General features: G+C 34.2%; 3 protein-coding genes across 3 annotated transcripts in view; 2 read left to right on the top strand and 1 right to left on the bottom strand.

Moving 5' to 3' along the window:
* The window catches only part of LOC100377339 (ligand of Numb protein X 2-like), a 57,553-nt gene that overhangs the window by 14,699 nt on the left and 16,231 nt on the right, over nt 1–26,623 (top strand). Inside the window, exon 3 of the mRNA XM_085501475.1 lies at nt 18,619–18,824. Within this exon, the coding sequence (XP_085357601.1) occupies nt 18,619–18,824 (206 nt within the window). The remainder of the gene's footprint in view (nt 1–18,618; nt 18,825–26,623) is intronic.
* On the top strand, nt 416–4,963 carry LOC100375713 (uncharacterized). The gene is made up of 3 exons (XM_085501477.1): nt 416–982; nt 2,825–2,971; nt 3,830–4,963. The coding sequence occupies exons 1-3, from the start codon at nt 782–784 to the stop codon at nt 4,361–4,363; spliced, it is 882 nt and encodes a 293-aa protein (XP_085357603.1). The 5' UTR covers nt 416–781; the 3' UTR covers nt 4,364–4,963.
* LOC102804770 (uncharacterized) lies at nt 5,524–11,916 on the bottom strand. The gene is made up of 11 exons (XM_085501476.1): nt 11,647–11,916; nt 10,216–10,282; nt 9,852–9,941; nt 8,788–9,578; nt 8,104–8,186; nt 7,829–7,936; nt 7,501–7,715; nt 7,293–7,361; nt 7,093–7,188; nt 6,411–6,693; nt 5,524–5,719 (listed from the first exon to the last, which is right to left on the bottom strand). Coding segments are annotated over exons 2-11 (1,746 nt in total). The 5' UTR covers nt 10,218–10,282; nt 11,647–11,916; the 3' UTR covers nt 5,524–5,710.

Raw genomic sequence — 26,623 nt, 5'->3', positions numbered from 1 at the left:
TTCCTCCGACTTTCAAATAGCTTATTTTAAAGTTAAAACAGTAGTTTGTCATGACAATAAAATCTCTTATAAGCCTTTAGTCGTTTATATACTGGGAGGGGGGGGTATATCTTTGCTGCTTTAGGTCATGGTGAAACAAATTTATAAAGGTCATTTTAGTTGATCAAAATAACCTGTCCTTCAAGAACACTTGATTAAATACATTACTGGTAAATTATTTATTAAATGCCAAGCAATTGTTTTTGCAAACATATGCCTTTACACATGTACAAGTCTCATGTTGCCATTATGTACACAAAATGTTTGATTTCTTATTAAATATGCATACACACTTGTGTCTGAGATATTGCTATAGTGATTGCGTAACAATACATGTATATGGTGAATATGTTTGCTTTGAAGTCAATATCTATCACCAAGTTGCTGATATTACATAATAATGTTGTGCCTGTTATTTCTATTGTTGTGTTAATTGGCTTGTAAATTTACTCAAAATTATGCTGATGACAACATTGATTAATTAGGTTTATTTTTATTATATTGTTGTTACTTTATATATGTGTGTGTGTGTGTGTTTATGGATTGATAGTATACAAGTTTATTGACCCAAAACAATTAACATATTTCTACTGTTTTCACTCCAGTATAAATAACAATGATTAAAAAATAATTGGAACCATATTAAAGCGGGTCCGTCGTCGCGCTGCGCATGTCCAGAGTTTTTATTTACAAACACCTTTTGTTGCCCACAATGCACCTCGCTATTTTTTTCTAATTCAAAATGGCGGCAAACTACGATTTAGCGATGATTGAGGAAGCACTGCGAACAGTTGAAAACGTTGATGAACCAAGGTCCTGCAAATGCAAAGGTGCCTGTATGCGGAAACACGGACGTGGAGCTTGTCCTTGCAAGACATGGGACGAATTGTGCAACGATGCATGTAGTTGTGGTAAACACCGGCCATGCATGAATAAGGCATCGGTAAGCGAAACTTTATATTTCTATTTTTTACTCCATGTAAATTTTACATTGGTTTTTGTACATTTTGGGTGGATCATTTATTCATAATCACGTACCTCAAATGAGACAAACATGTAATAGTTATCAGGTATTAAATATGATAATACCGTCATTGCGGTAAATCACCACCTAGCCAAATACAGTTCTGTAGCTCACGATTACCGGTCTTCGGGTTCCAAGGGTGGGTGGGTCGCTAAGTATTCGGAACACACAGTTATCGAAGCACACGCAGGGTTATCCACTGCCTAGCATGCGTATATTATTAATAGCCATTTTAATTTTAGTAATTTTGTATTATTTAGTAATTTAGTGATTGTATTTTGTTATTTAGCATATTGTTTTATATTTGTTGCTTGTACCTTGTGACCATTTCCTTTCCCTTTTCATAAAATAAAAATAAACAAATAAAACAGATGTCAAAGTCATTACAAGCAGGAATTTATAACTTAAAAAGATGCTGCTAATGCAACACTAAAACAGTAGTTGGAAGGGCTTGTGTGTTTTGTTTATTGACAGTCATTGGCCTTGTAAATGATAGTCCAGGAAGTTATATAATCAAATGCACAGACTATGTGTCTCTTCTTGATATTCCATGACACAGTATTTATCCAATTATATTGATCATGTGAATACTTGTAAGCTTGCTTTGTTTATTTTGGAATTCTATTACATGCTGCTAATATTTTATTGCCTGAATGTCACACCGAGTAGTAGTGTGTATTGACACAACAATGCTCTTGCAGCCAAATAATATGATTTTGTACTATTTGTTGAGAACATCTTCAGAAAGAAATATTGATTGATAGTGATTGATCCTACCAAAATACTATACACCCACCAAAAAAATTTTCACCTCACCTATTTATCAAAAATAGTTATGGTACCCCCCCCCCCCCAATATTTTGTGTGGGGTACAAAAGGAAGTCTTTCTTTAAATTCATCCTTGAAATTGTTTGTATCGTTTTCTTGAATTTTAGTTTCCAGTGCCCCAACATTTTGATTCATAGATTATAACTGATTTGTTTAAGATGTTAAATAATCTCATTTTTAGGTCTATATATCTAAAATTCTAGAGAGATTATTTTAAATGTAAATTGATTTGTCTGTTTTTGTAGCCAGATGTGACATTACATTTTTGAAACTTGCCATATGATTTTATTACTATTCCCAGATATGTGTAGTTGTAATTTTACAAAGTTAATTTTGTGGAAATCAATGGTAAATTTAGACTTGTTACATGCCTCAACTGTATGAAGTTTGATGTACGCCAGTTTTTATTCCACGAACAGCATTCAAAATTTACTAATCAAAACTATATTGTTGTATATAAATTTAGATTAAAATTAAACCATTCAGGACTAGTTGTCATGAAAATATATTTTTCTTTTTATTCAACCTACCATTATAGTCACCTAATATGACAAACACCCATATCATGTACAATTATCAAGGGAAATAATTTAGACATATACCCTTTGTGTACACCTCTGAAATTTTGTTTATTGGTTTGTGGGGATATTTAGGGTGAAAATAAAATCATAAAATAGAAGTATATACAATATGGATTAGATGATATGCTGAATGTGATTTTTGTTCAACTATGTTTACAGTAGAGATTTTTAATTTACACCTGGCTATGAAGCATAATTTACCTACATTTCAATGTTTTTCCCATGAATATATAATTTATTGCATTAATAACCTTTTCATTTTTTTTTTTTACCTAATTCAATATTTTTGTGGCTGTAAACTAATAAAAATATTATTTCCAAGCATTTAATATTATGTTATCTTTGTTTTTAGGATTCTACATCTGAAGACTCAGATGGGGCTGAAGATGCAGTAGCAGTGAACACTCGCATCCCTCAGAGAAAACGACGACTAGTGGTGCAGAGACAGGTGCCGCTCAGTGAGGAGGATAAACAAAGAGACCACAAAAGAAAAATGCAGGTAAAGATTTGATAGCGCTTACACATATTCTGTGACCTGGAGACAACAAACCGGAAGCTAGGACATATTTTGAATGTTCCAAACGCACAGAGTTGCAGTGCACCGAACATCAATGTTTCCAAATCTCAACGCAAAAATTCACCTGAAATAAAACTGCCACCTTCTTTCAACTAACTCGTACCAGCCTCTGACAATTTGCACACTATTCTGCCTAAGCAAGAATAACGAGCATGCAAATTATCTTTGGCTATAGCATAATATTTTTATATTTTTTGGGAGTTGAAAAACTGTCGTATTCACACACATACACATACCATCTCTATTTCAGTCTGTTTTTTTCTGAAAATCACCTTTTTAACTGACAATTCATGTTTCTCAGCTGTCTTAAATAGTTCTTCCAGCTGCCCTTGTTTGTAGCCACCCACAATCACTCCACTATCTTTAAAAAACTTTTTCAAATATGTCACTGACTTCACTGACTTCCGGGTTGCATGTCGACCGGTGTTCATTTGACTTTTTATATTTTTGTCCTACCCTCACCTGTTGCTATGTAGGTTACGCATGTGCAAATAGAATTACACCACGTCTGACAATAATTCAGAAATAGGGATTTGTGCTCATAAATGTTATTCTTTTTTTAAATCGCCCCTTTTCAGAAGTGCATAAGACCTAAGTGCAGAATTAAGACAATCTATTTCCATTTTTTATGAGCAGTACTTGAATTTGTTATTCAACCCTCCCCCCAAAACAAAAACTATGTTTACTGTGTGCGTGTTTCAATTACCCATGTCATTTTAGTCAGTGGTATGATTGTTGTTTACAGTTGCAAATACATGTATGAAATTTCTTATTTTTCAGGAATTTGTTAGTGGTCTACCCAGAGAAAGGCTTGAGCATATAACATTAGAGTTGTTCAGACGTCAACCAGGTGCGTGTGCTGACTTGGTATTACAAGAAGGCTCAGACCCCACCATCAGTAATCCACCTCCAGATCCACTACCTGTTCCCAAGCCTAATGAGACTACTCCACCATGGTGCAAGTGTGGACAATGCATAAATATGCCAACTCAGATTGAGAACAAATGTTGTGTTGTCAGACAAGGCCAAGAGTGTCTTACTGGTTCTTGGTTATTCCAACATTTAGTATTAGATGGTGATGTCCTTGAAGTAGCAATGAGAGTGGTGGCTGATGTATATGCTGAGAATCCTCTTAGAGACAATGCATGTTTTCGTCACTATGCCTATAGGCAATTTATTTATTGGCAATATGGACGTTTGGGGAAAGGTAACCGTCGTGTTGTACCATCATGCTGTGTTTGGGCAGTAAGGCGAAGATTTCCTAGCCCCAATAATGTATATGTTGGCTTTAAAGAAGGTGCAATACAGGATTGATCATCTCTGGTCTTGATTTATATTATAAATACTAATCAGTTAGTCACATTTAATAATGCACTTTGTAACAACTGTATAAATAAGAGAATAAAAAAATTAGCAGCTAGATTCCAAACAGAATTTATATGATAGTTAATCTCAATAGCCATACTGTAAACCGCTTTAATTTTGCTTGCTATACATTTTTACGAAAACCTGAAAATCATGTTTAAAACAGTATCATCGTTTAAATCTGGCGACGTTCAAAGCTTTGGCAGGCATTGTAATTGTTAAACGTAGCACAGATACAAATACCAGTATGAGAGAGTCAATAAAAAAATTATGTGGCTTTAAATTCCAGGCAACTTTCACAAAATTCAATTGCCGCTGATGTGCCTCAAATTAAAAAATCATGAAATTTTCTAGCCGCCAAATTGTAACTGTTTACAGTATTCTCTGGTCACATTGGGTTTTAAACTTGGATGTTAGCAATAATAGAGTTCCCTTTGATCTATGTGGTCAGATGACTAACATGGCCTTTCAAACTGCCAAATTTGTTCAGCTGCTGTAGTCATACTTCTATGTAGTGTACAATATAGAAAAATAAACTTTTCACATTCAGTTTTCTTGGTTGGCATTCGATGTTATTCATGGTTTTCTTACTACAGCACTTCTGGCATATTACAGAGTATGACATGGTAGGAGTGTGTACAAATCTTTTGCTGAGCAGTCAATACAGGAGAAGGGACAGAAGCATGCACACTGCGTACACAATATGCTAATGACCTTTAAAAGGAAAGTCAAGGCTAACAACATAATACTCCCAAAAAAACATGTAAATAAATATTTTCAGTTCTGTTTCCATGACAACTATTTTAGAAGCACAAGTACATATATGCTACCATGTTCTAAACTTTCAGCCAATTTGAAGTTTTCACTTTTGAAGTTATAGATGAAATCATTTTCTCAATTTCTGACAACAGATTCTATGATGTCAGACTTTACCCATAATCCTTTGCTTGCTTGACTACATACGGTAATACGGATGAAAAGTTGAATATCTAGAGAATGAAAACATTGCATTCTCCTACATTTATGGAGCTTTTTCTTGAGGGGTCATTATGTTGTTTGGCTTGACTTTTTCTTTAACAAGGTTATGATGAATATCATTTGAAAGTGCATTTATTGATAGAAAATATTTATTATGAAACGCTGGAACCACGAATATTCAGTCTTGACCCACTTTCTATCATACTAAACTGGACACCATATTTAACAACTGTTTCTGGCCTTTACACTGTAGTATGCACGCCGAAACAGGTTTTGATTGTATACAGCGTCATCAGTGGCTGTTCCTGGCCCCATGTGTCAAGTAGTCTGTAATAAGGAAAAAGAAACAAATTTTGAGAAAACTTGTCAGCCTGAAACTAGTTGCAGATGGTAAAATTAATGTGAGAAACAAATACAGACTTTTCCTGCACGTTGTATTATAAAGCAGAAAACCCTCCATACATCAATAACACGGTTACTCTTATAAATTATGTTGTTCAAGGTCTATTTGTATTTGTTGATTGTATTATAGGGTCATAAGCAGTGTTGAGTGAACCTATATTTTTATTATGATTTGGCTGTTAGCTTTTAATGTACTAGTGAGGCGCATATGAAATTTGGCCGGTTCCAAAAAAAATATTGCTGCACATGTTAGTCAGTACAGCCACAGGAAAAATCATGCCATGGTTGTACTTAGAAACATGTACAGCAAGATTTGTTTGTACCCAGTCATTTTTAATAAGGACTTCATTAGTACAATATACAACTGACCCATAACAAAAATACACAAAACTTATGAATACAGGAATCAACAAGGGGTTTCCAAGAAAGTGCGAATGTTACGTTTAAAAAACCTGCTCCATTTTGAAATAAAAATTTCAAGATTTTTACTGAAACTCTGGGTGGTTTCTGGTTTCTTGTATCAAAACCCAAACTTGTTACTGACCCATGGCTGATTTGGAGCAGAATCCAGTACTAATATAAATAACACTAAAGTAATTAGATTCTGTTACAATACCTGGTTAGATGTAGTACAATCTGATGTAGATGATCTTGAAAATCTACTCAGATGTTGTGAAACAAGATCTGACAAGCTTGGTGGGTCCATAAGAGATCTTCTCCTGTGGATTCGGCGTGGATCATCTTCAGCAAATGATATGTGCTGAGACAAATGCCCTTCAACAGTAGATCTCATCCTGAATACAAGTTCTTGTAGCTCAGTAATATAAGTATATTGTTTTGGAACCAATACAGCTGACGGGTAGAATCTTTTTGACTGTTTTGAATAGTTGATTTTGAACCTAGATAGAAAAAACATGTCCAGTCATACAAAGTATGGAAGCAAGAAATAACAACAGTTTTCTAAAGTAAAATTAGGAGCCATTCACAAAATAGATCTGCTCAAATTCTACTCATGATCACTTTGACCAAAAACTAATAGTAGTTTCGATTTGTATGAGTAGCGTCACCAACACAAAAATGGGATACCAAAAAACGTTATCATTCAACCCATCTGTCCAAAATATCCTGGACAGGCTATTGAATTACAAAGTTTAGTAAAGAAAGTATTTTTTACTTATGAAAAATTGATCAGATTCAGATCAATGAATGAGATCTGATTTTTGTTCAGTGGAAATCAATTCATAAACACAATTTCTAACAAGATCTAATTTTGTCACTGGCAGTGTTTTGTTACGTACTTTGGTTGTCCATCTTCACTAACAGCTTGTTCACGTCCAGCATGCATGTTAAAATCTATGGCAGCGAGCTGGGTCCTAGCCTTATATCCAACAAATCTGAAAGAACCATACATTGAACATTTATTATTAGATTTTATTGAGAGTAGCTTGATAAGTCATAAGTTTTTCTACTACAAAGTTGCATATGATAATATACTTACGTGTACGAGTGTCGTTTGGGAGCATACATCAACATGTGGCTATGAAAAGATTCCAAGAAACCAGTATGTCTGATGATGTAAACCAAAAAATACATATTTTAATTAATCATATAAAATAGCAGAAATGAAAATGTGTAACAAGTTCATGTACACTATGTTTAAAATCCTGCGCTGAAAGATAGTCATAAAATACAATGATAATGTGCACCTGAAGTTAGTGTAGTGCCCAAGATTTTTCAGCAGGCGCTTATCCTCTACAATATTTCTAAGGGCCAAATGAGCAGGTGATCCTTTTTCGAGCCAAGGCTTACACTGGTTTTCTACAGACAGGGGTTCATGAGCACATCCACCATATGTACCATCAACATTCAATAACCACTCATGTTCATTAACCACATGATGCAGAATGCCAAACCAAATTGCCTGCAAAAGATCAACATGATATTTGTACCCATGTAATTATAATATAATTATATAGAAGAATACACAACACTCTAGTGCTCAACTAAAACACATAAACTAAATATGACATATACCTTCATTTTCCTCTCATCACCACCACATTCCTTGGAAGCATACCAAAAATGGTTTCTAACCGCAGTTGCCCACACAAGTAGTTCCTTACAATTCTTTGATTTTGATGCCTGAAAACAAAATGCTAATTTGTTGATCATCAGATGGAAACCATTACATGAAAACGGAAAATTGGAAAGCTTGGAAGTTGGCTGGTGGGGATTAAGTCAATGAAAAACTAAAATATAGCAATATTATGTGATATCATTTGTGTACTTCATCAACATTTGTAACCTACCTCTACAACCTTTTTAAGGATATTTTTTCCACCATGCCACAGGTCCCATGAATGTTTTATGTCTGTGTACTTATCACAGTTGCCTGAAAAGAAGCATACCATAAGCATAATGATGGGAAGATCATTTAACTTGTAAATTGGAATGATTCCTGATTTCTTGATTCGCCTCCACATTGCTCACATAACTGCAACATTATCAAATTTTTTAAAGCTGATTGCCATAAAAAAGGATGTTCACTGAACACATGAAGTTGATACTCAGAATAATTTATGAATAATATGCTGTTAATATAAAAATTTATGTCTCAATACAACATATAGTAAGGTATCATTCAAGATGTGTAGTGGCAAGCACAATGTCCGGGCATAAAATGCACGATTTCTGTATTTTGTATAAGCTTGTTATTTTACACCTTTTTATGGTTGAACTGCACAGCAGAGATGCTCAATCTCTTGCAATTCAAACATTCAACAACAAGTCCCAGCACACAAAGAATCAACCAATTTGTTTTAATGACTGGAGGTCAAATAAGAACACATATTACAGCTTTATTTTAACTGAAAGTACTCTAATAGTTGTGTTTCATCATGACTGCAACAACTAGAATGGTACAAGTCAGTTATGTAATTGTGCACTGTTGTATAAGAAATACGGAGACAAAAGTGGACAATGTAATTACTTACGCATGAGTGCTGCAATCTGTATATGAGCATCTGTGACAACTTCTTCAATCCTAATTATTGTCTTTAGTTGGTCAATGGATCTTTCAAAGCCAAGGCGTTCCATGTTTGGACTTTTTCCACCAACTTCTCTAACATCTACTACTTCCGTGTGTAAAATGGTTTTAGAGGCAGAATCTCCAAAATTATATGATAAGTATTGAGCAGAATGGCCCGGCGAATCATTACGCCCATCTCCACAAAGAATAACACTTCCATCATATGACTCAAGCAAGTCCTTTCGCAATGTATTCCAGTATGCTTGGATGGCAGGAGCAGCATAAATTTTCTGAACACGCAAAAAAGTAGTTTCTGAAATGCAGGCGATATTGACAAACCGAAACAAAAGTTCAATTTTCCTAAAACTGTTTCCTGATAATAATGTAGACATGGAAAGTTGCAGATTGGTAGCGAATATACCATCATAACGTGGTTGCGATTGCCATCTGCCATTTCTATGAGTGTCAGAACAAACCCATTCAATTGTGAGAGCAGTTCCAACCAGAGAATGGCTGTAGGTGAGTTTTTTCTCACATTCGTTACGACAGCACACATCTCCATGAAGCTTTTTCACCAGGTTAACAATTGTAGACACATAAGCTATACACTTAGGAGCTTTTATCATATCAACAGCATCAACAGATGAATCGTCACCATCATCATCATCATCATCATCTTGAGTGACTCCATTGTCATCAGTACCATGACAATCAAAATTAAGCACAACATCCTCAACAGAGCAGTTTTGGATATTTCTGTAAATAAATTATATATAATACTTTGAAAGCATCGAGATATGGAGCAAGCACATACTGTATTCATTATTAACGGTCACGGTTCACGGTCAAGCTACACTTCCTTACTGTCAATGAATGAGCAAATATGGAAGAGAACCACACCGCTAATTCTAAGTAGCGGTATTGTGAGAAGTAAAAAATTCAGTTTTGACCCCAATTTTGCCAAAAACACAAAACATTAGAGATACAGATAGATACACAAACATTGCCACAACAATAAGTATTGCAAACCTGATATTGCTAGATATATATATCTCATTGTCATATTCATCACCATCATCTTCTTCTTCACTTGCAGTTAGCGTTTCTTCAGGATCAATCCTATGGTAATAGTTGAAAGTAATAGAGGGCTGAGTATATATTCAGAAAGGTGACAAGTAAATGCATTCAGCACTGGCAACAACAAAAAGGGACCAGAGACAACAACCCCTTCAGCATGTTTGTCAGAATAATGACTTTTAATAATGCTGAACTTCATTCAGCAATCAATATCAAATATATTGCCACACTGGAATGTAAAAATGTTACATCTGCTAAGTAATCATGTGTATTGATGACAAATAATAAATAAAAATTGTACTAGCATTACACTTACATGACTTGTGGTTCACAATGCCTAGGGCGTACAGGAGTAGACGAAGCAACTGGAACAGGTTCTACAACTGTGAAAAATGAATAGCAATGGAATTTATCAATATAAGCATGTACAGTACCAAGTATATATGCAGTCCTGTATGAGATTGTTATGGAGTGTGCTTTGTATTTAGTGTTAAAACTAAAATATATTCAGCTCAGAAAAAAAAAACATTGCTCAATATATCAAAAAGCATTTCATAATTGAAATCATATGACAAGCTTAGCATATCTATATGACACACAATAAATTTAATTAACCAGGTCTATGGTAATAAACTTGGTTTATTCTACAAACAGGGCACTGATAAATCAACAAGTTAAATGTCAATCAGCGTCACATTGATATGGCTTATAAATAAATAGTAGTTATTCTGATTTATCAAAAACAGATAGTAGCTGAACTACAGATTTTAATGTTTCTTTCCAATTTTATATCAAATCAGGTAATAACAAAACATACACCCATTGCTATTACCAGGGGTATATGTATGTAAAATATCAATGAAACAATGAAAAATAAACAATTATCTGATAAACAAATTATTTCAAAAAAAATTTATACCTAGTAGTATATAACATTTAAAACTCAACAATGCATTGATTAAAAACAGAAAACAATTTAAATTTTTACTAACTACATAGAAACAATTTTACATATTAGAAAAAATAACAGGGGGGAAACAAATATAAGTATTAGTATTCATTGAAATTATATTATACTTATTGGAATTTCAAAATCAAAATTTGTTGCAGAAAAACAACCCTATACTTTGTAAACAGAAATACCTGAATCTTTGACCTTAATAGGTGATAACACACTATGAGAATAAATACATAATATTGAATGAATGACTTTCATTTGTATTTATAGGTAAATTGTTTTAATTGGTAAAAGTATATTTCAATGTTGCGAAACAGAGTGAATAATAAACAGGGGAATGCAGTCCATATTCTTTTACTGCACTATTTATATATGTCGAATTGTTAGAAGAAAAAAAAACACTCAGCGCAAGACATTTGTTAGTACAGTATCACGGTTACGCTCTCATATGTCATGACTGCATCGGCGGTTTCTCCGTGATCGGATATTGCGGCGTAAACACTACGATCGCCGCACGATGGTTTGATTTATCCAGTAAATACTGGCTTAGTACCTCAGTTTTTTTGAATTCGAGTAATCTATACACGTTCATGATAATACTGTAAATTTTCTATCACTGGACGACGACAGCTGCATGAGAATGACGTGATGTGATCAGCCCCCAATGAACACGACTGCGGTTAGTGACGAGATCAGCTGTGAACAAATTGTTATGACTGATTTCATCTTGTAAATTGTATAAAGATAAAACGTGTATACATTCAAAAACACATGATGAATTGCACTTACTTCAATGTCGACTCTTCTTCATGAACAGTATCAAGTTCAAGTTGACCAACAACATCACACTCGCGTTCCGATTCCGAGTTTTCCGGGAAGCAATCGCGACAGTATCTACGATGCACATCTAAAAGATGTGCTGCAAAGATTGCATTTGACTTTCCAGAAAATTGTACGTTCTTGGTGTCACACCAATTGCCGTGGGAAGCTCCCAAGTAGATTTTAGTTTTGTCCCGGTTTCTATATTTCATCGCTTTCGCCGCCATTTTGTGTGTTGGTACTCAAGAGTGACAGATTGCATTATGGGAAATATTTCGACTGGTGGGACTCACCACCCAAACATGCGCAGCGCGACGACGGTACCGCTTTAAGTTTACGCAAGAATGACAACTAATTTCAGTTTCTGTCTGCTCGTATTTCATCGTGATTGCGTGAAATAATGAAATCCGAGTGCATCCTGTAATGTGAAGACAATCCAGTAGTACATGTACTCTGTTCAAATTTCAAAGTTAAAAATTACATACTAGTATGTATTTTTTAACTTTGAAATTTGAACAGATAACAGGTAATACTTTCGTTGTACAGTGTTAGTATATACTGTACCTACATTAATTATTCACAGACTTTTAATTTTGGCATTTAGCTTATAAGGATAACCCACAAAATTGACATTAAAACTCATTGTGAATGAGTGAATATGCACATAACAACAAAATACTGCAATAAAATGCCAATAAAAATAATTGGTTTTATTGTAATTAGCTTCTAATTTCTGGTTATCCAAGACGCGGTCAGGAAATTAATTAAAAATCCAGTTATCGTATATCAAAATAGTGAAATTAAATACTGTTAAAATTAATGCTTGTACAGTATTGTGTGTACAAATTTGAGGCCGAGTATAATACATATTATTTTCCCAAGGCTTGAACTTCACTGTTATTAATAGCACACTCATTTTCAAGGCAAAAATTTATAAAATAGTTTTAACGTTTCATCACCAGTTTTTTTTTTCTCATCACAAATTCACAAAATAAACCTGTTTATAGTCTGCACTTTCCTTTAGAAGATTGGGACAAAAATAGCCAAATTTTGTGGGTAAAAACTGAAAATTCACTCAAATTTTGTCTTTTGGCTTCAAAATTAAGGTTCATTTCTTGAAATGGTGAAGAATATAGGAAAAATGTGAGTGAGAAAGTGATAAAAGTCTTGTGGTTAAAAGGTTAACACATAAAATATATGTAGGGAATATTGAAAGACACCAAGACAACCTGAGTGAAGTTGAAGCCATTGATATACATGCATGCATTGTTGAATATGTATTGGAATATACCTTGTATCTTGCATACATGTGTCAACTCATGGCGAACCGATTCACTACTTGTTTGATTGTAAGCGGAATAACGTCATTGATTGTTTGAAAATGCTTTTAATAGTTAGTGAGTCATTTATTCTGCCAAGGTAGTTGCAGTTATCCTACTTTACAAAGCACAGATACATTGATTATCTACCTCAAACTATGTACATATTGTCACCTTCTGAGCACCATTATTTTTTCCCGGCATTTTCCACAATTTTATGAATTTTACTTCAAATCTTTGTTAATTTTGGACAAAATGGACATAATTTCATATTGGTTGTAGGCTTTACAAAAGTTTTTTTAAAAAATGCTGCACAAAGGATTAATCAAGCCGGCAGTGAATTAATAAATTTAATCCAATTGTTTTACCCATCTTGCTTAAGATTCTAAGGTGCAAAACGTTTTCCCTTTTTCTCTTAATGTTTGCAGAACCAGAACCCTAAAATGGATGGGCAATCCAGATTTCAAGTTTGAGATTTAAGATTTGGCCAATTAATTTAATGTAGTTATGCTAAAAGTTAGGTTAGTATGTATTGTATATCAAGTTTAACCCTAAACCTAATGCCAAGACACATATTTCTTGAAATTGACTTAATATTAATTTTAGAATTAGCAAATTCTTGTACATTTTGTATCTCGAATCTTCAATTCTTATGTCAGGAATTTCCAAAAAGTGTTATGCTATTCAAATTTTTGAAATGCGGTACTCAGCATGAACTGCCATTACATGCATTGCCTAGGTTGCTTGAGACCCATATCGAACAGCGCATCACAGCACAGCATGACAACCGCTGTCCATTAATTCTTCTGCTAGAAACATGATACTGGACTTCATCTTTTCAACTTATAATAAATCTACCATGTGCCCAAAACACCTATTAGCTCCTGTGCAATGTGTAATTTTGCATTGAGTTTAATTGGATGTCAATTAGTGTACAGTAATTGGCCATAACCTGGGGTATATCCCTACAGGCTGTGTTCTACACTTGTTAATGAGTCTCAGTTTCACATAAAATGTGTGGAATTTCTCCATGACCTTAATATAATAATTCCATGAAATATTATTAAGTGGGAACTGCAGGATGGTTCTGGATACTCTGGCTTTATTAATGAAAGTGCTCAGATGTTGTGTAATCGAACAATGTTTGTTACTCGCATGGGACCATATCAAACTTGACGACTGTCATTTTAATTATTCAATCTTGTGTAGACAAGCTTGTTCACACTGTGATAATGAATTTGTAGTTATATTTCGATAATATTTCACTTTTCTGCTCACATACACATATGTTTTGATAATGTCTATAGTGAAATAAAGTATCCAAATCAAATTTTATTTAATTGTTACATCTGAAAATAACTACACTCTCTTTAAACATGTTTTGTATGTCAACAATATAATCAAAAGTTTATTTTTAACAACAGCAAGAGTTGTTGACATCTCATTAAATTAGATCGGAATGCAGCACCTGCTAGGCAGTTAACACTGTATAGTTTATCAATATCTTGTTGCCTGGGGATACGAATGATCAAGTGATTAAACTAATAACGTTTACTGAAATGTTCCCCAATAGTTTCATACAACTGAGAATAAGCCAATATATTTATTTCAATTCAAGTCATACTGCTTTCGTCTAGCTTGTATAAGACCAATCTCGTTAAAATAAGATCATATTTTTAGCTCCGCTGTCGACTTTGTCGAGCGGAGCTTATCATATGAGTGATTGTCCGTCTCCGTCGTCCGTGAGAATGTTTTACTTTTTCGACTTCTTCTTGAAAACTACAAGCCTAAATGCTTTGATACTTGGTGTATATGTACCTTGGGTAGACCTCTCTTAGGTTTGTTCATTTCATGTTGATATCTTTAATTCTCTAATTTTGGTGAATATTTTTGTCATTTTTGGTAAAAACTGATATTTTCGACTTCTTGTTAAAAACCGCAAGTGCAATTGCTTTGATATTACATCTATAGGTACTACATGTGGACCTCTCTCAGATTTGTTAATTTTGTAATGATATCTTTAATTCTTTAATTTTGGTGAATATTTTTGGTAAAAACTGATATTTTCGACTTCTTGTTAAAAACCGCAAGTCTAATTGCTTTGATACTACATATATAGGTACTACATGTGGACCTCTCTCAGATTTATTCATTTCGTGATGATATCTTCAATTCTTTAATTTTGGTGAATATTTTTGTCATTTTTGGTAAAAACTGATATTTTCGACTTCTTGTTAAAAACCGCAAGTGCAATTGCTTTGATATTACATATATAGGTACTACATGTGGACCTCTCTCAGATTTGTTCATTTTGTAATGATATCTTTAATTCTTTAATTTTGGTGAATATTTTTGTCATTTTTGGTAAAAACTGATATTTTCGACTTCTTGTTAAAAACCGCAAGTGCAATTGCTTTGATATTACATATATAGGTACTACATGTGGACCTCTCTCAGATTTGTTCATTTTGTAATGATATCTTTAATTCTCTAATTTTGGTGAATATTTTTGTCATTATTGGTAAAAACTGATATTTTCGACTTCTTGTTAAAAACCGCAAGTGCAATTGCTTTGATATTACATATATAGGTACTACATGTGGACCTCTCTCAGATTTGTTCATTTTGTAATGATATCTTTAATTCTCTAATTTTGGTGAATATTTTTGTAATTTTTGGTAAAAAGTGATATTTTCGACTTCTTGTTAAAAACCGCAAATGCTTTGATATTACATATATAGGTACTACATGTGGACCTCTCTCAGATTTGTTCATTTTGTAATGATATCTTTAATTCTCTAATTTTGGTGAATATTTTTGTCATTTTTTGGTGAAAAGTGATATTTTCGACTTCTTGTTAAAAACCGCAAGTGCAATTGCTTTGATATTACATATATATGTACTACATGTGGACCTCTCTCAGATTTGTTCATTTTGTAATGATATCTTTAATTCTCTAATTTTGGTGAATATTTTTGTCATTTTTGGTAAAAAGTGATATTTTTGACTTCTTGTTAAAAACCGCAAGTCCGATTGCTTTGATATTACATATATAGGTACTACATGTTGACCTCTCTCAGATTTGTTCATTTTGTGATGATATCTTCAATTCTCTAGTTTTGGTGAATATTTTTGTCATTTTTGGTAAAAAGTGATATTTTCGACTTCTTGTTGAAAACTGCAAGTCCGACTGCTTTGATATTACATATATAGGTACTACATGTGGACCTCTCTCAGATTTGTTCGTTTTGTGATGATATCTTCAATTCTCTAATTAATTTATTTTGGTGAATATTTTTGTAATTTTTGGTAAAAAGTGATATTTTCGACTTCTTGTTAAAAACTGTAAGTCCGATTGCTTTGATACTATTCATATTGTTCATTTTCTAATGATGTCTTCAGTTCTTTAATTGAAATGTGCATTGCTAACAGCGGAGCTATCTCAGCCGATAGGCTGCTTGTTTTTAAATATAATTTAGTTCATGTTTTTTTTTAACATATTACATTTTATTTTATAAAAAAAAGCCCTAGCCCTATTTCAATCAGATTGGTAAATGACCTAAATTAGCTGTATGTAGCTAAACATGATAATTTATTTTGCTAGTAATATCAACTACCGTAATTTAGCTTGCTTGTTATCTGAGATTGTTGGAATTTGAAATGAACAATATCATAATTCTGGCATTGATAGGGATATTATTTTTTTTTACTAATCTCAGTCGTGTGCAGTTTAGTGGATATGAAGCAGCATACATCAATCACATGGCTGAGAGAGCAACATTATAAACCTTTTTTTGAGGGGTTGTAGCCCCCCCCCCCCTCCTCCCAAGGCTATCACCAAAAGGAAATTTGACGCAGAGATTCAAGGAAACAGACTGAATGCTGTTACCCAAATGAAGCCATTCGATAGGTGTTTTATCTCATATCCTGACTTTTATACAATTGTCACTGTAATTTTGCGAGCTTTTCCCAGTAATTTCAGCAATAACTTGGTAACTGTTGACTGATTTTCACAACGTATAATTGCATAACTCCTATATAACACATCGATGTGTGTTATAACACACATTACAAGTTATTGTCTGCCATTAGCGGAACATGTACATTCAAGTAAAATCCTCTCCAACTGTTGCCATTTAATACAAACAAACATGAACACAGCAGTAGTATACATAGCAACAGATTGAAATTTAGTATATACTGCCTATCATTTTTTTTTTAACGAGACAAATTTTGTCAATGAAAACCACTAAACTTTGTAACAATGAAATTATCACTGCAGTCCTAAAGACGCAAAGTGTCATTGATTTTTGCATTATTTTGTCTTCACAAATGCCATAAAATTAACAAATTTTAAAAATTAAACATTTGGGGAGAGAAGGCTTTTGCTGGTAATTGTGCGACCCCTGCACTCAATATCAGTGTTACCTCAGATTCTGATTTACAAAAGACCAAACATTGTTGTATCACTGCTTCCATTGCTTCAATCAATTTTAACAAACTTCGCTGAGAGTCTAAACAAATTAAAACATATTTTGTGACTTATCTGGTTTTTCATTTTGAACTGTAGTCATTTGTACTTTTTTAGTTAAAATTCCTGAAATGCAACAGAATGTGACAATATATCCCATAATACTATAATAGTTGCAACATGTGACACTCAAACATGATGATTCATATTTGATTTTGAATTGACCAGGTTATCAGATTTAACATACACATATTAATGTTGCACATATCAGTACTTTTTGCTATTTACCATAAACACATACACAAACACAAAATTTAAGAATACAAAATTACTTCGAATTTTTGAATGGCCAAATTAAAAAAATCAGTGATTGTTAGGTGACATACATGGTACATCGATCATTGCCTAAAAGTCTTGCGGCTCTATCAAATCAAAAATAAGACATTTACAATGTATATCTCAGGACATCACTGGAATCTGTGTGGAATTATCTGTAGAAAACAAGATTCATTGCGAATTCTGCTCACGCAGTTTAATTTAACGGAAAAATAATAGCCGAATATCACTTCTCTTAATTCTGTTGTTTTTCAAGCCAACAGATAAAATTTTATTATTTTTGTTCCAATTTTTTGAAGGATAGTGCAGACTATCAGTATAAGCAGGTATTTTGCAAATTTGTGATGGAAAGAATCAGTGGTGAATCCGTTATAACCCCAACAAATTGTAAATTTAAATTTTTTTTATATTCGTTATGCCAGCCGAGTTTATATATGCATATTGACTTATCAATATTTTGAAAAGGTCACTAGAACTACCTCTACTTTACACTCACACACATCATTGCAATGATTCCTTCTAAATATCATCAAAAATTGATCAGTCTTTTCAGTTTTCATCTTCATAATGATGATGTATTATTGACTTAATCTTAAATCAGTCATTCAATGTCACAGGAAAAAGTTCCATGCTTACAACAAAAGTGTTTTATTGTGTGGTTCATGTAATTAATGCCATTGTCAATTTCAAAGCACTAGTTATGCATCCCATAATACTTGTGTCCATTATTCTTATTGGCTTCTCTCAATACTGGATGTTCACGTGTCAAGTCTTTTGTTGTCTTTCATTGGTTTTTCTCTTTTTGGGGGGTTACAGATTGCTTGACAAATTAAAAGTTCTATGTCCGAACGCCAGTTACTGTACAGATGTGATGACGAGATGCGACCTTGAAGCCCATTTAAAGCACCGATGTCCTGGCACACAAGCGTACTGCGTCAACGCTCCCATTGGTTGTTCGTTCACGGGACCCAGAATGTTGCTGGATTCTCACATCTGGGATTGTCCATTACGAGACAAGAAAGGTTGGTATACTGTTATTGTCTATTACATATCCTATGTACTGCCTGCCTGTTTTCAGCACAGCTTTGTGACAAAGCAGTCAGCCATGTCAGGCATCTCCAGAGGGAATTTGTTACCAGTAGAATTTTAGTTGAAAATTTAAATGTGGAAACAATGACTCAAATACCTGGATATCATTCGTATTATCATGCATCAGTTATTATTAATAAAAAGACGGGGGAAAGGGGGTTATTTTTGAATACCGGGTAACATAAATGTATATTTTACTTTGTTTAGTTGAACTATATTGCAATGGGGACAAAACTGGTTCTATAGTTGCACTGAAAAAGTTTTCATTTCTGTGTTCAGTAATGTTCTTTTCTTGCAATAAATCAATTTAGTGTAGTTTAGATTTAAGAAAATATATAAAATTTTATGTAAATATAACAAATTTGTTGAATAAAAGTGGTTAATTCATACGTTTATTTGTAAATAATGATTTTAATTATTAAACCGCAGTGAACCTCCACTAATTTTGACCACATCGCTTTTCTTGATGATGAGGCATCAAACTAAATGGTAGTGATGATATTTTCATTGAAATTAAGTTATAATGGTAAAAAAATTGTGTGTTTATATGTAGAATTGTTAATGTTCAAGGTTAGTGCAGAGTTTCATTACATATAACTCCAAGCATGAACGCCAAATAAACACTGACAACAAATTCGAAAACAGAACTGCTATATTAAAAACTGCGAAATTGTAACTGAATTTTTCTTGAATCTCCAATTCAAATCTGGCATAGCAAGCTTGCCGAGTACGCAGAATGTATTACCGGTACATGTTACTTTTGTTGTTGAATATTAATTAATTAAATGTCAGAAGGCCAGTCACGAATGTTTGAAATCAATTTGTGACTTTTGTGAAACTGAACTTTATATTTCATTCCTGAGGTCTAATGAGCTTATTAGTGGTTACTACTGTATATCTGGCATCTTTCTGATACATATGGATGGCTTTTTTTCAAAAACTGCTTGACCATAGTCTATAAATGAGAATTTATTCATGAACTTGTTTCCTTGGTAATGACAAGGTAGTCTGTATGTCACGGTTTGCCCCATTCATTCATACTATATCGTCATTTAGAATCTAAGCTGTGCTGAGTTTCAACACCTGGCGATACAAACAATAGAATTTAACCTAATTTTCAGCAGTTTTCTGAATAAACAAAAAATGTCAAAGCTGATTTATTTGTCCAATGCTTGAGAATCATCATTCTCTTTGAATTTGATTCTACCGTATTTGCTCTATTAAAAGTAATTATCTAATAGAGACTTATACAAAACAATAATCACATTGGCTGTATAGTTATTTTCATCATGAAACACCTCTGTAATTTACGCAAATGTACACGCTACTATCAGAGCAAATACTGTTCTCACTGTATAGAGATATACCAGTACTGTAAAATCTGTATTAGAATCCGCGGATGCTATTAAAATGGTACAATGCAACAGAGGGGATGCGGCTTCTATTAGGGCATCTACACATATGAGAAATGATGAATTTTTGGTTCTCAAATGTTTAAAAAGAATGGGTGCAACTTCTATTAGGGATGCGACTTCTAGGTACCGGTAATACAGATTTTACGGTAGTATTATTCAACAGTAATTCTATATTGTCAATGCAGTAGCTGTGAAACCTAACAGTCGTTACTTGTATTGTTTTTCATCATCACAGTTAGTCTCTAATGCTATACTGAGTTAGTATGTTTCATCAGTGATTGTAGGAACATTATGAGCTTCCCTGGCATCACACACTGAACCTATTGTTTAAATGTCTGAAGTCTGTGATAGGTTGTGAGTGGATATTTTACCAGATATGATTTCAGATCCAGATTCCACTTTGGCTGTACTGCTTGTCGCCTTAAAATGCATTATGTTTTGTTGTCAAGGATTTTTTGTTAGGAATGTATGCGGGATACTGACTAGAGAAACTCGGCAATCTGTGGGCTGAACTGTTCCGACTTGGGCAAGTTGATTAACGTAAATTACACCTTGGTTTAATGCTGCTATTAATCATGTATATTTAAATTATCGTGGTAATAACTGCTAAATCAAACAATGTTATTTAGCAAAGTTACGTGAGATAAATAAACGACCAGCACTACACCGGTTGATATTGGGAAATGATGATAAGAATCACAACTCACGAAGTACTGTAAACGGCTTACAGGGGAATTGTCCCTGCTAAGTATGTTCATAATTTGATGATTGCACAGTATTTATGAAGAAATTCGTGAAAATTTGCGATATTCAAGTAGTTTACAGTACGGTGTATTAAATATAACCAGCAAGCAGTCTTCAATATTTTAGTGTAGTTTTTAAATAGCAATTTATAGAAATAGATATATTTTAATTTCAGTTTGGCGTTTTGTCTGCACTCTGTGGTAATGTGAATCTAAACCACATACCACAACTGATTGATGCAGATCTTTTAAATACCCGGATCATGTTGGCGTCAGGACATTCATGTCACTAAATATATGTACATTTACAAGTACCTCTGTTGCATAGAGTCTTTATTTTTAAAAACACATCTCAACCAGTCCCACAAGAGATTCATTCGGCTGTAGTGTAACAGGAAAGCAGCATTTTCTCTATGTAAAGTTATAAAGACTTCGCTGCTTGAATTAATCCAGTGAGTGGATTGACCAATGAAAGACAGCGTTTGTGATGTCGTGGGACTCCCGTTACAGGTGAAAATAATGTATTTTGACTTTCTCATCCTTCGGGAACTTCTTCCTGTGTATTAATGGATAGATTCTGTTTTTGATGACGAAGTGTAGAATGCCACAGCTGGTGAAGTAGTTATAACGATATGTCAAGTGTTAATGTTCACTAGGAAAAAAATTACATAATTATGTAATGTCTCAACTTTTTTAGCTCCGCTATCGACTTTGTCGAGCGGAGCTTATCATATGAGTGATTGTCCGTCGTCGTCGTCCGTCGTCGTCGTCCGTGTCAATGTTTTACTTTTTCGACTTCTTCTTGAAAACTACAAGCCTGAATGCTTTGATACTTGGTGTATATGTACCTTGGGTAGACCTCTCTCAGATTTGTTCATTTCATGATGATATCTTCAATTTTCTAATTTTGGTGAATATTTTTGTCATTTTTAGTAAAAAGTGATATTTTCGACTTCTTGTTGAAAACCGCAAGTGCAATTGCTTTGATATTACATATATAGGTACTACATGTGGACCTCTCTCAGATTTGTTCATTTTGTAATGATATCTTTAATTCTCTAATTTTGGTGAATATTTTTGTCATTTTTGGTAAAAAGTGATATTTTCGACTTCTTGTTGAAAACCGCAAGTCCAATTGCTTTGATATTACATATATAGGTACTACATGTCGACCTCTCTCAGATTTGTTCATTTTGTAATGATATCTTCAATTCTCTAATTTTGGTGAATATTTTTGTAATTTTTGGTAAAAAGTGATATTTTCGACTTCTTGTTGAAAACCGCAAGTCCAATTGCTTTGATATTACATGAATAGGTACTACATGTGGACCTCTCTCAGATTTGTTCATTTTGTAATGATATCTTTAATTCTCTAATTTTGGTGAATATTTTTGTAATTTTTGGTAAAAAGTGATATTTTCGACTTCTTGTTGAAAACCGCAAGTCCAATTGCTTTGATATTACATATATAGGTACTACATGTGGACCTCTCTCAGATTTGTTCATTTTGTAATGATATCTTTAATTCTCTAATTTCGGTGAAAATTTTTGTAATTTTTGGTAAAAAGTGATATTTTCGACTTCTTGTTGAAAACCGCAAGTCCAATTGCTTTGATATTACATATATAGGTACTACATGTGGACCTCTCTCAGATTTGTTCATTTCATAATGATATCTTTAATTCTCTAATTTTGATGAATATTTTTGTAATTTTTGGTAAAAAGTGATATTTTCGACTTCTTGTTGAAAACCGCAAGTCCAATTGCTTTGATATATTATACATATAGGTACTACATGTGGACCTCTCTCAGATTTGTTCATTTTCTAATGATATCTTCTGTTCTTTAATTGCCATGTGCATTGCTAACAGCGGAGCTATCTCAGCCGACAGGCTGCTTGTTTAGCTCCGCTGTCGACTTTGTCGAGCGGAGCTTATCATATGAGTGATTGTCCATCGGCGTCCGTCGTCCGTGTCAATGTTTTACTTATTCGACTTCTTCTTGAAAACTACAAGCCTGAATGCTTTGATACTTGGTGTATATGTACCTTGGGTAGACCTCTCTCAGATTTGTTCATTTCATGATCATATCTTCAATTCTCTAATTTTGGTAAATATTTTTGTCATTTTTGGTAAAAAGTGATATTTTCGACTTCTTGTTAAAAACCGCAAGTCCAATTGCTTTGATATTACATATGTAGGTACTACATGTGGACCTCTCTCAGATTTGTTCATTTTGTAATGATATCTTTAATTCTCTAATTTTGGTGAATATTTTTGTCATTTTTGGTAAAAAGTGATATTTTCGACTTGTTAAAAACCGCAAGTCTGATTTCTTTGATATTACAAATATATGTACTACATGTGGACCTCTCTCAGATTTGTTCATTTTGTAATGATATCTTTAATTCTCTAATTTTGGTGAATATTTTTGTATTTTTTGGTAAAAAGTGATATTTTCGACTTCTTGTTGAAAACCGCAAGTCCAATTGCTTTGATATTACATGAATAGGTATTACATGTGGACCTCTCTCAGATTTGTTCATTTTGTAATGATATCTTTAATTCTCTAATTTTGGTGAATATTTTTGTATTTTTTGGTAAAAAGTGATATTTTCGACTTCTTGTTAAAAACCGCAAGTCCGATTTCTTTGATAATACATATATAGGTACTACATGTGGACCTCTCTCAGATTTGTTCATTTTGTAATGATATCTTTAATTCTCTAATTTTGGTGAATATTTTTGTCATTTTTAGTAAAAAGTGATATTTTCAACTTCTTTTTAAAAACCGCAAGTCCAATTGCTTTGATAATACATATATAGGTACTACATGTGGACCACTCTCAAATTTGTTCACTTCATGATGATATCTTTAATTTTCTAATTTTGGTGAATATTTTTGTCATTTTTGGTAAAAAGTGATATTTTCTTCTTGTTAAAAACCACAATCATTTATGGTGAAAAATGATATTTTTGAATTCTTGTTTAAAACAGCAAGTTTAAAATTGCATTGATACTATCCATATTGTTCATTTTCTAATATATCTTTTGTTCTTTAATTGAAATGTGCATTGCTAACAGCGGAGCTATCTCAGCCGAGAGGCTGCTTGTTTTCATTATTGTAGAAAAATACACTACAGTTTCCACATGCTGCAGTTTCAATTGCATATTACGTTGTAACATTTATTATTATTAATTTTAGTAATTATAAAACATAAATGCAGTGGATGAGAGCATAACTGTATTAGGTGTATAATGTCTACATCAAGATATGATATTATGAATATTTAGCTTAATACTACTGTGGTTTGGTGCAATCATTTGTCACCATTTTTGTTCTACAGAACTCTATCTTGTTTTATAAGAGAAAGAAAGAAGGTGGTATTGTGCTGTTTAGTCCATGACTAGGTGGTACTGTGCTGTTCAATCCATGGCTTGGTGATACTTTGCTGTTCAATCCATGGCTAGGTGATACATTGTACTTTGCTGTTCAATTCATGGCTAGGTGGTACTGTGCTGTTCAATCCATGGCTAGGTGATACTTTGCTGTTCAATTCAAGGTTAGGTGATACTTTGCTGTTCAATTCATGGCTCGGTGGTACTGTGCTGTTCAATCCATGGCTAGGTGATGCTGTGCTGTTCAATCCATGGCTAGGTGGTACTCTGCTGTTCAATCCGTGACTAGGTGGTTCTGGGCTATTCAGTCAATGGCTAGGTGGTACTGTGTTCAATCCATGGCTCGGTGATACTGTGCTGTTCAATCCATGGCTAAGTGGTACTGTGCTGTTCAATCCATGGCTAGGTGGTACTCTGCTGTTCAACCCATGACTAGGTGGTACTGTACTGTTCAACCCATGACTAGGTGGTATTGTGTTGTTCAGTCAATGACTAGGTGGTACTGTGCTGTTCAATCGGTGACTAGGTGGTCTGGGATGTTTACTCCATGACTAGGTGGTACTGTGCTATTTACTCCATGACTAGGTGGTACTGTGCTATCCAACCCATGACTAGGTGGTATTGTGCTATCCAAGCCATGACTAGGTGGTACTGTGCTATCCAACCCATGACTAGGTGGTACTGTACTATCCAACCCATGACTAGATGGTACTGTGCTATCCAATCCATGACAAGGTGGTACTTGCTATCCAACCCATGACTAGGTGGTACTGTGCTATCCAACCCATGACTAGGTGGTACTGTACTATCCAACCCATGACTAGATGGTACTGTGCTATCCAATCCATGACAAGGTGGTACTGTGCTGTCCGACCCATAACTAGGTGGTACTTTGCTATCCAACCCATGACTAGGTGGTACTTTGCTATCCAACCCATGACTAGGTGGTACTTTGCTATCCAACCCATGACTAGGTGGTACTGTGCTATCCAACCCATGACTAGGTGGTACTGTGCTATCCAACCCATGACTAGGTGGTACTGTGCTATCCAACCCATGACTAGGTAGTACTGTGCTATCCAACCCATGACTAGGTGGTACTGTGCTATCCAACCTATGACTAGGTGGTACTTGCTATCCAACCCATGACTAGGTGGTACTGTGCTATCCAACCCATGACTAGGTGGTACTGTGCTATCCAACCCATGACTAGGTGGTACTGTACTATCCAACCCATGACTAGATGGTACTGTGCTGTTCGACCCATAACTAGGTGGTACTGTGCTATCCAACCCATGACTAGGTGGTACTGTGCTATCCAACCCATGACTAGATGGTACTGTACTATCCAACCCATGACTAGGTGGTACTGTGCTATCCAACCCATGACTAGGTGGTACTGTGCTATCCAATCCATGACTAGGTGGTACTGTGCTATCCAATCCATGACTAGGTGGTACTGTGCTATCCAACCCATGACTAGGTGGTACTGTGCTATCCAACCCATGACTCGGTGGTACTGTGCTATCCAATCCATGGCTAGGTGGTACTGTGCTATCCAACCCATGACTAGGTGGTACTGTGATGTTCAATCCATGACTAGGTGGTACTATGATGTTCAATCCATGACTAGGTGGTACTGTGATGCTCAAGCCATGATTAGGTGGTACTTATGATTAAGTGGTACCATATACATGTAATTCAATCCGTGCATTAGGTAGTTTAGAAATTTCTCAAAATTTTGGCAGGTAACTTTCAAATTTTCCCATTCAAAGTAAGCTTACTGTACTGGAGGAGACAGCAACTGTAAAATTACATGTTTAAAATTTTAATTAAAGCAGACCATGAGCAAGAAAGTTACCACACAATCAGGCATGTTATTTTTAATTTTCATCGACCAGACTGAAAAGTTAAACTCGTCTCAGGCTTAGGAGTGAGCAGTAATTTCAAACACTATTACTGTGTTCAATTGATGACTTACATGTATATGTAGATTGTACAATTGTGTTGTCTGAAAGAGCTAGCACTGTTAATCTGTTGCCTCCAGACTGGATGTTGCATGTTGCTTCCTTGGGAAAAAAAATCCATTAAAACTCTACGTACTGGTCAGCTACTTGTATGTCTTAGTCTCGTATGTAAGAAATTACTTCTGGTGACTGCAATATGCACAGAGTTC

This window comes from Saccoglossus kowalevskii, chromosome 7 (genome assembly GCF_978046115.1).
Source record: "Saccoglossus kowalevskii chromosome 7, keSacKowa6.1, whole genome shotgun sequence".
Lineage (NCBI taxonomy): Eukaryota > Metazoa > Hemichordata > Enteropneusta > Harrimaniidae > Saccoglossus > Saccoglossus kowalevskii.
Note: the sequence above shows the minus strand (reverse complement) of the source record. Positions and strands in the feature narration are given on the sequence as shown.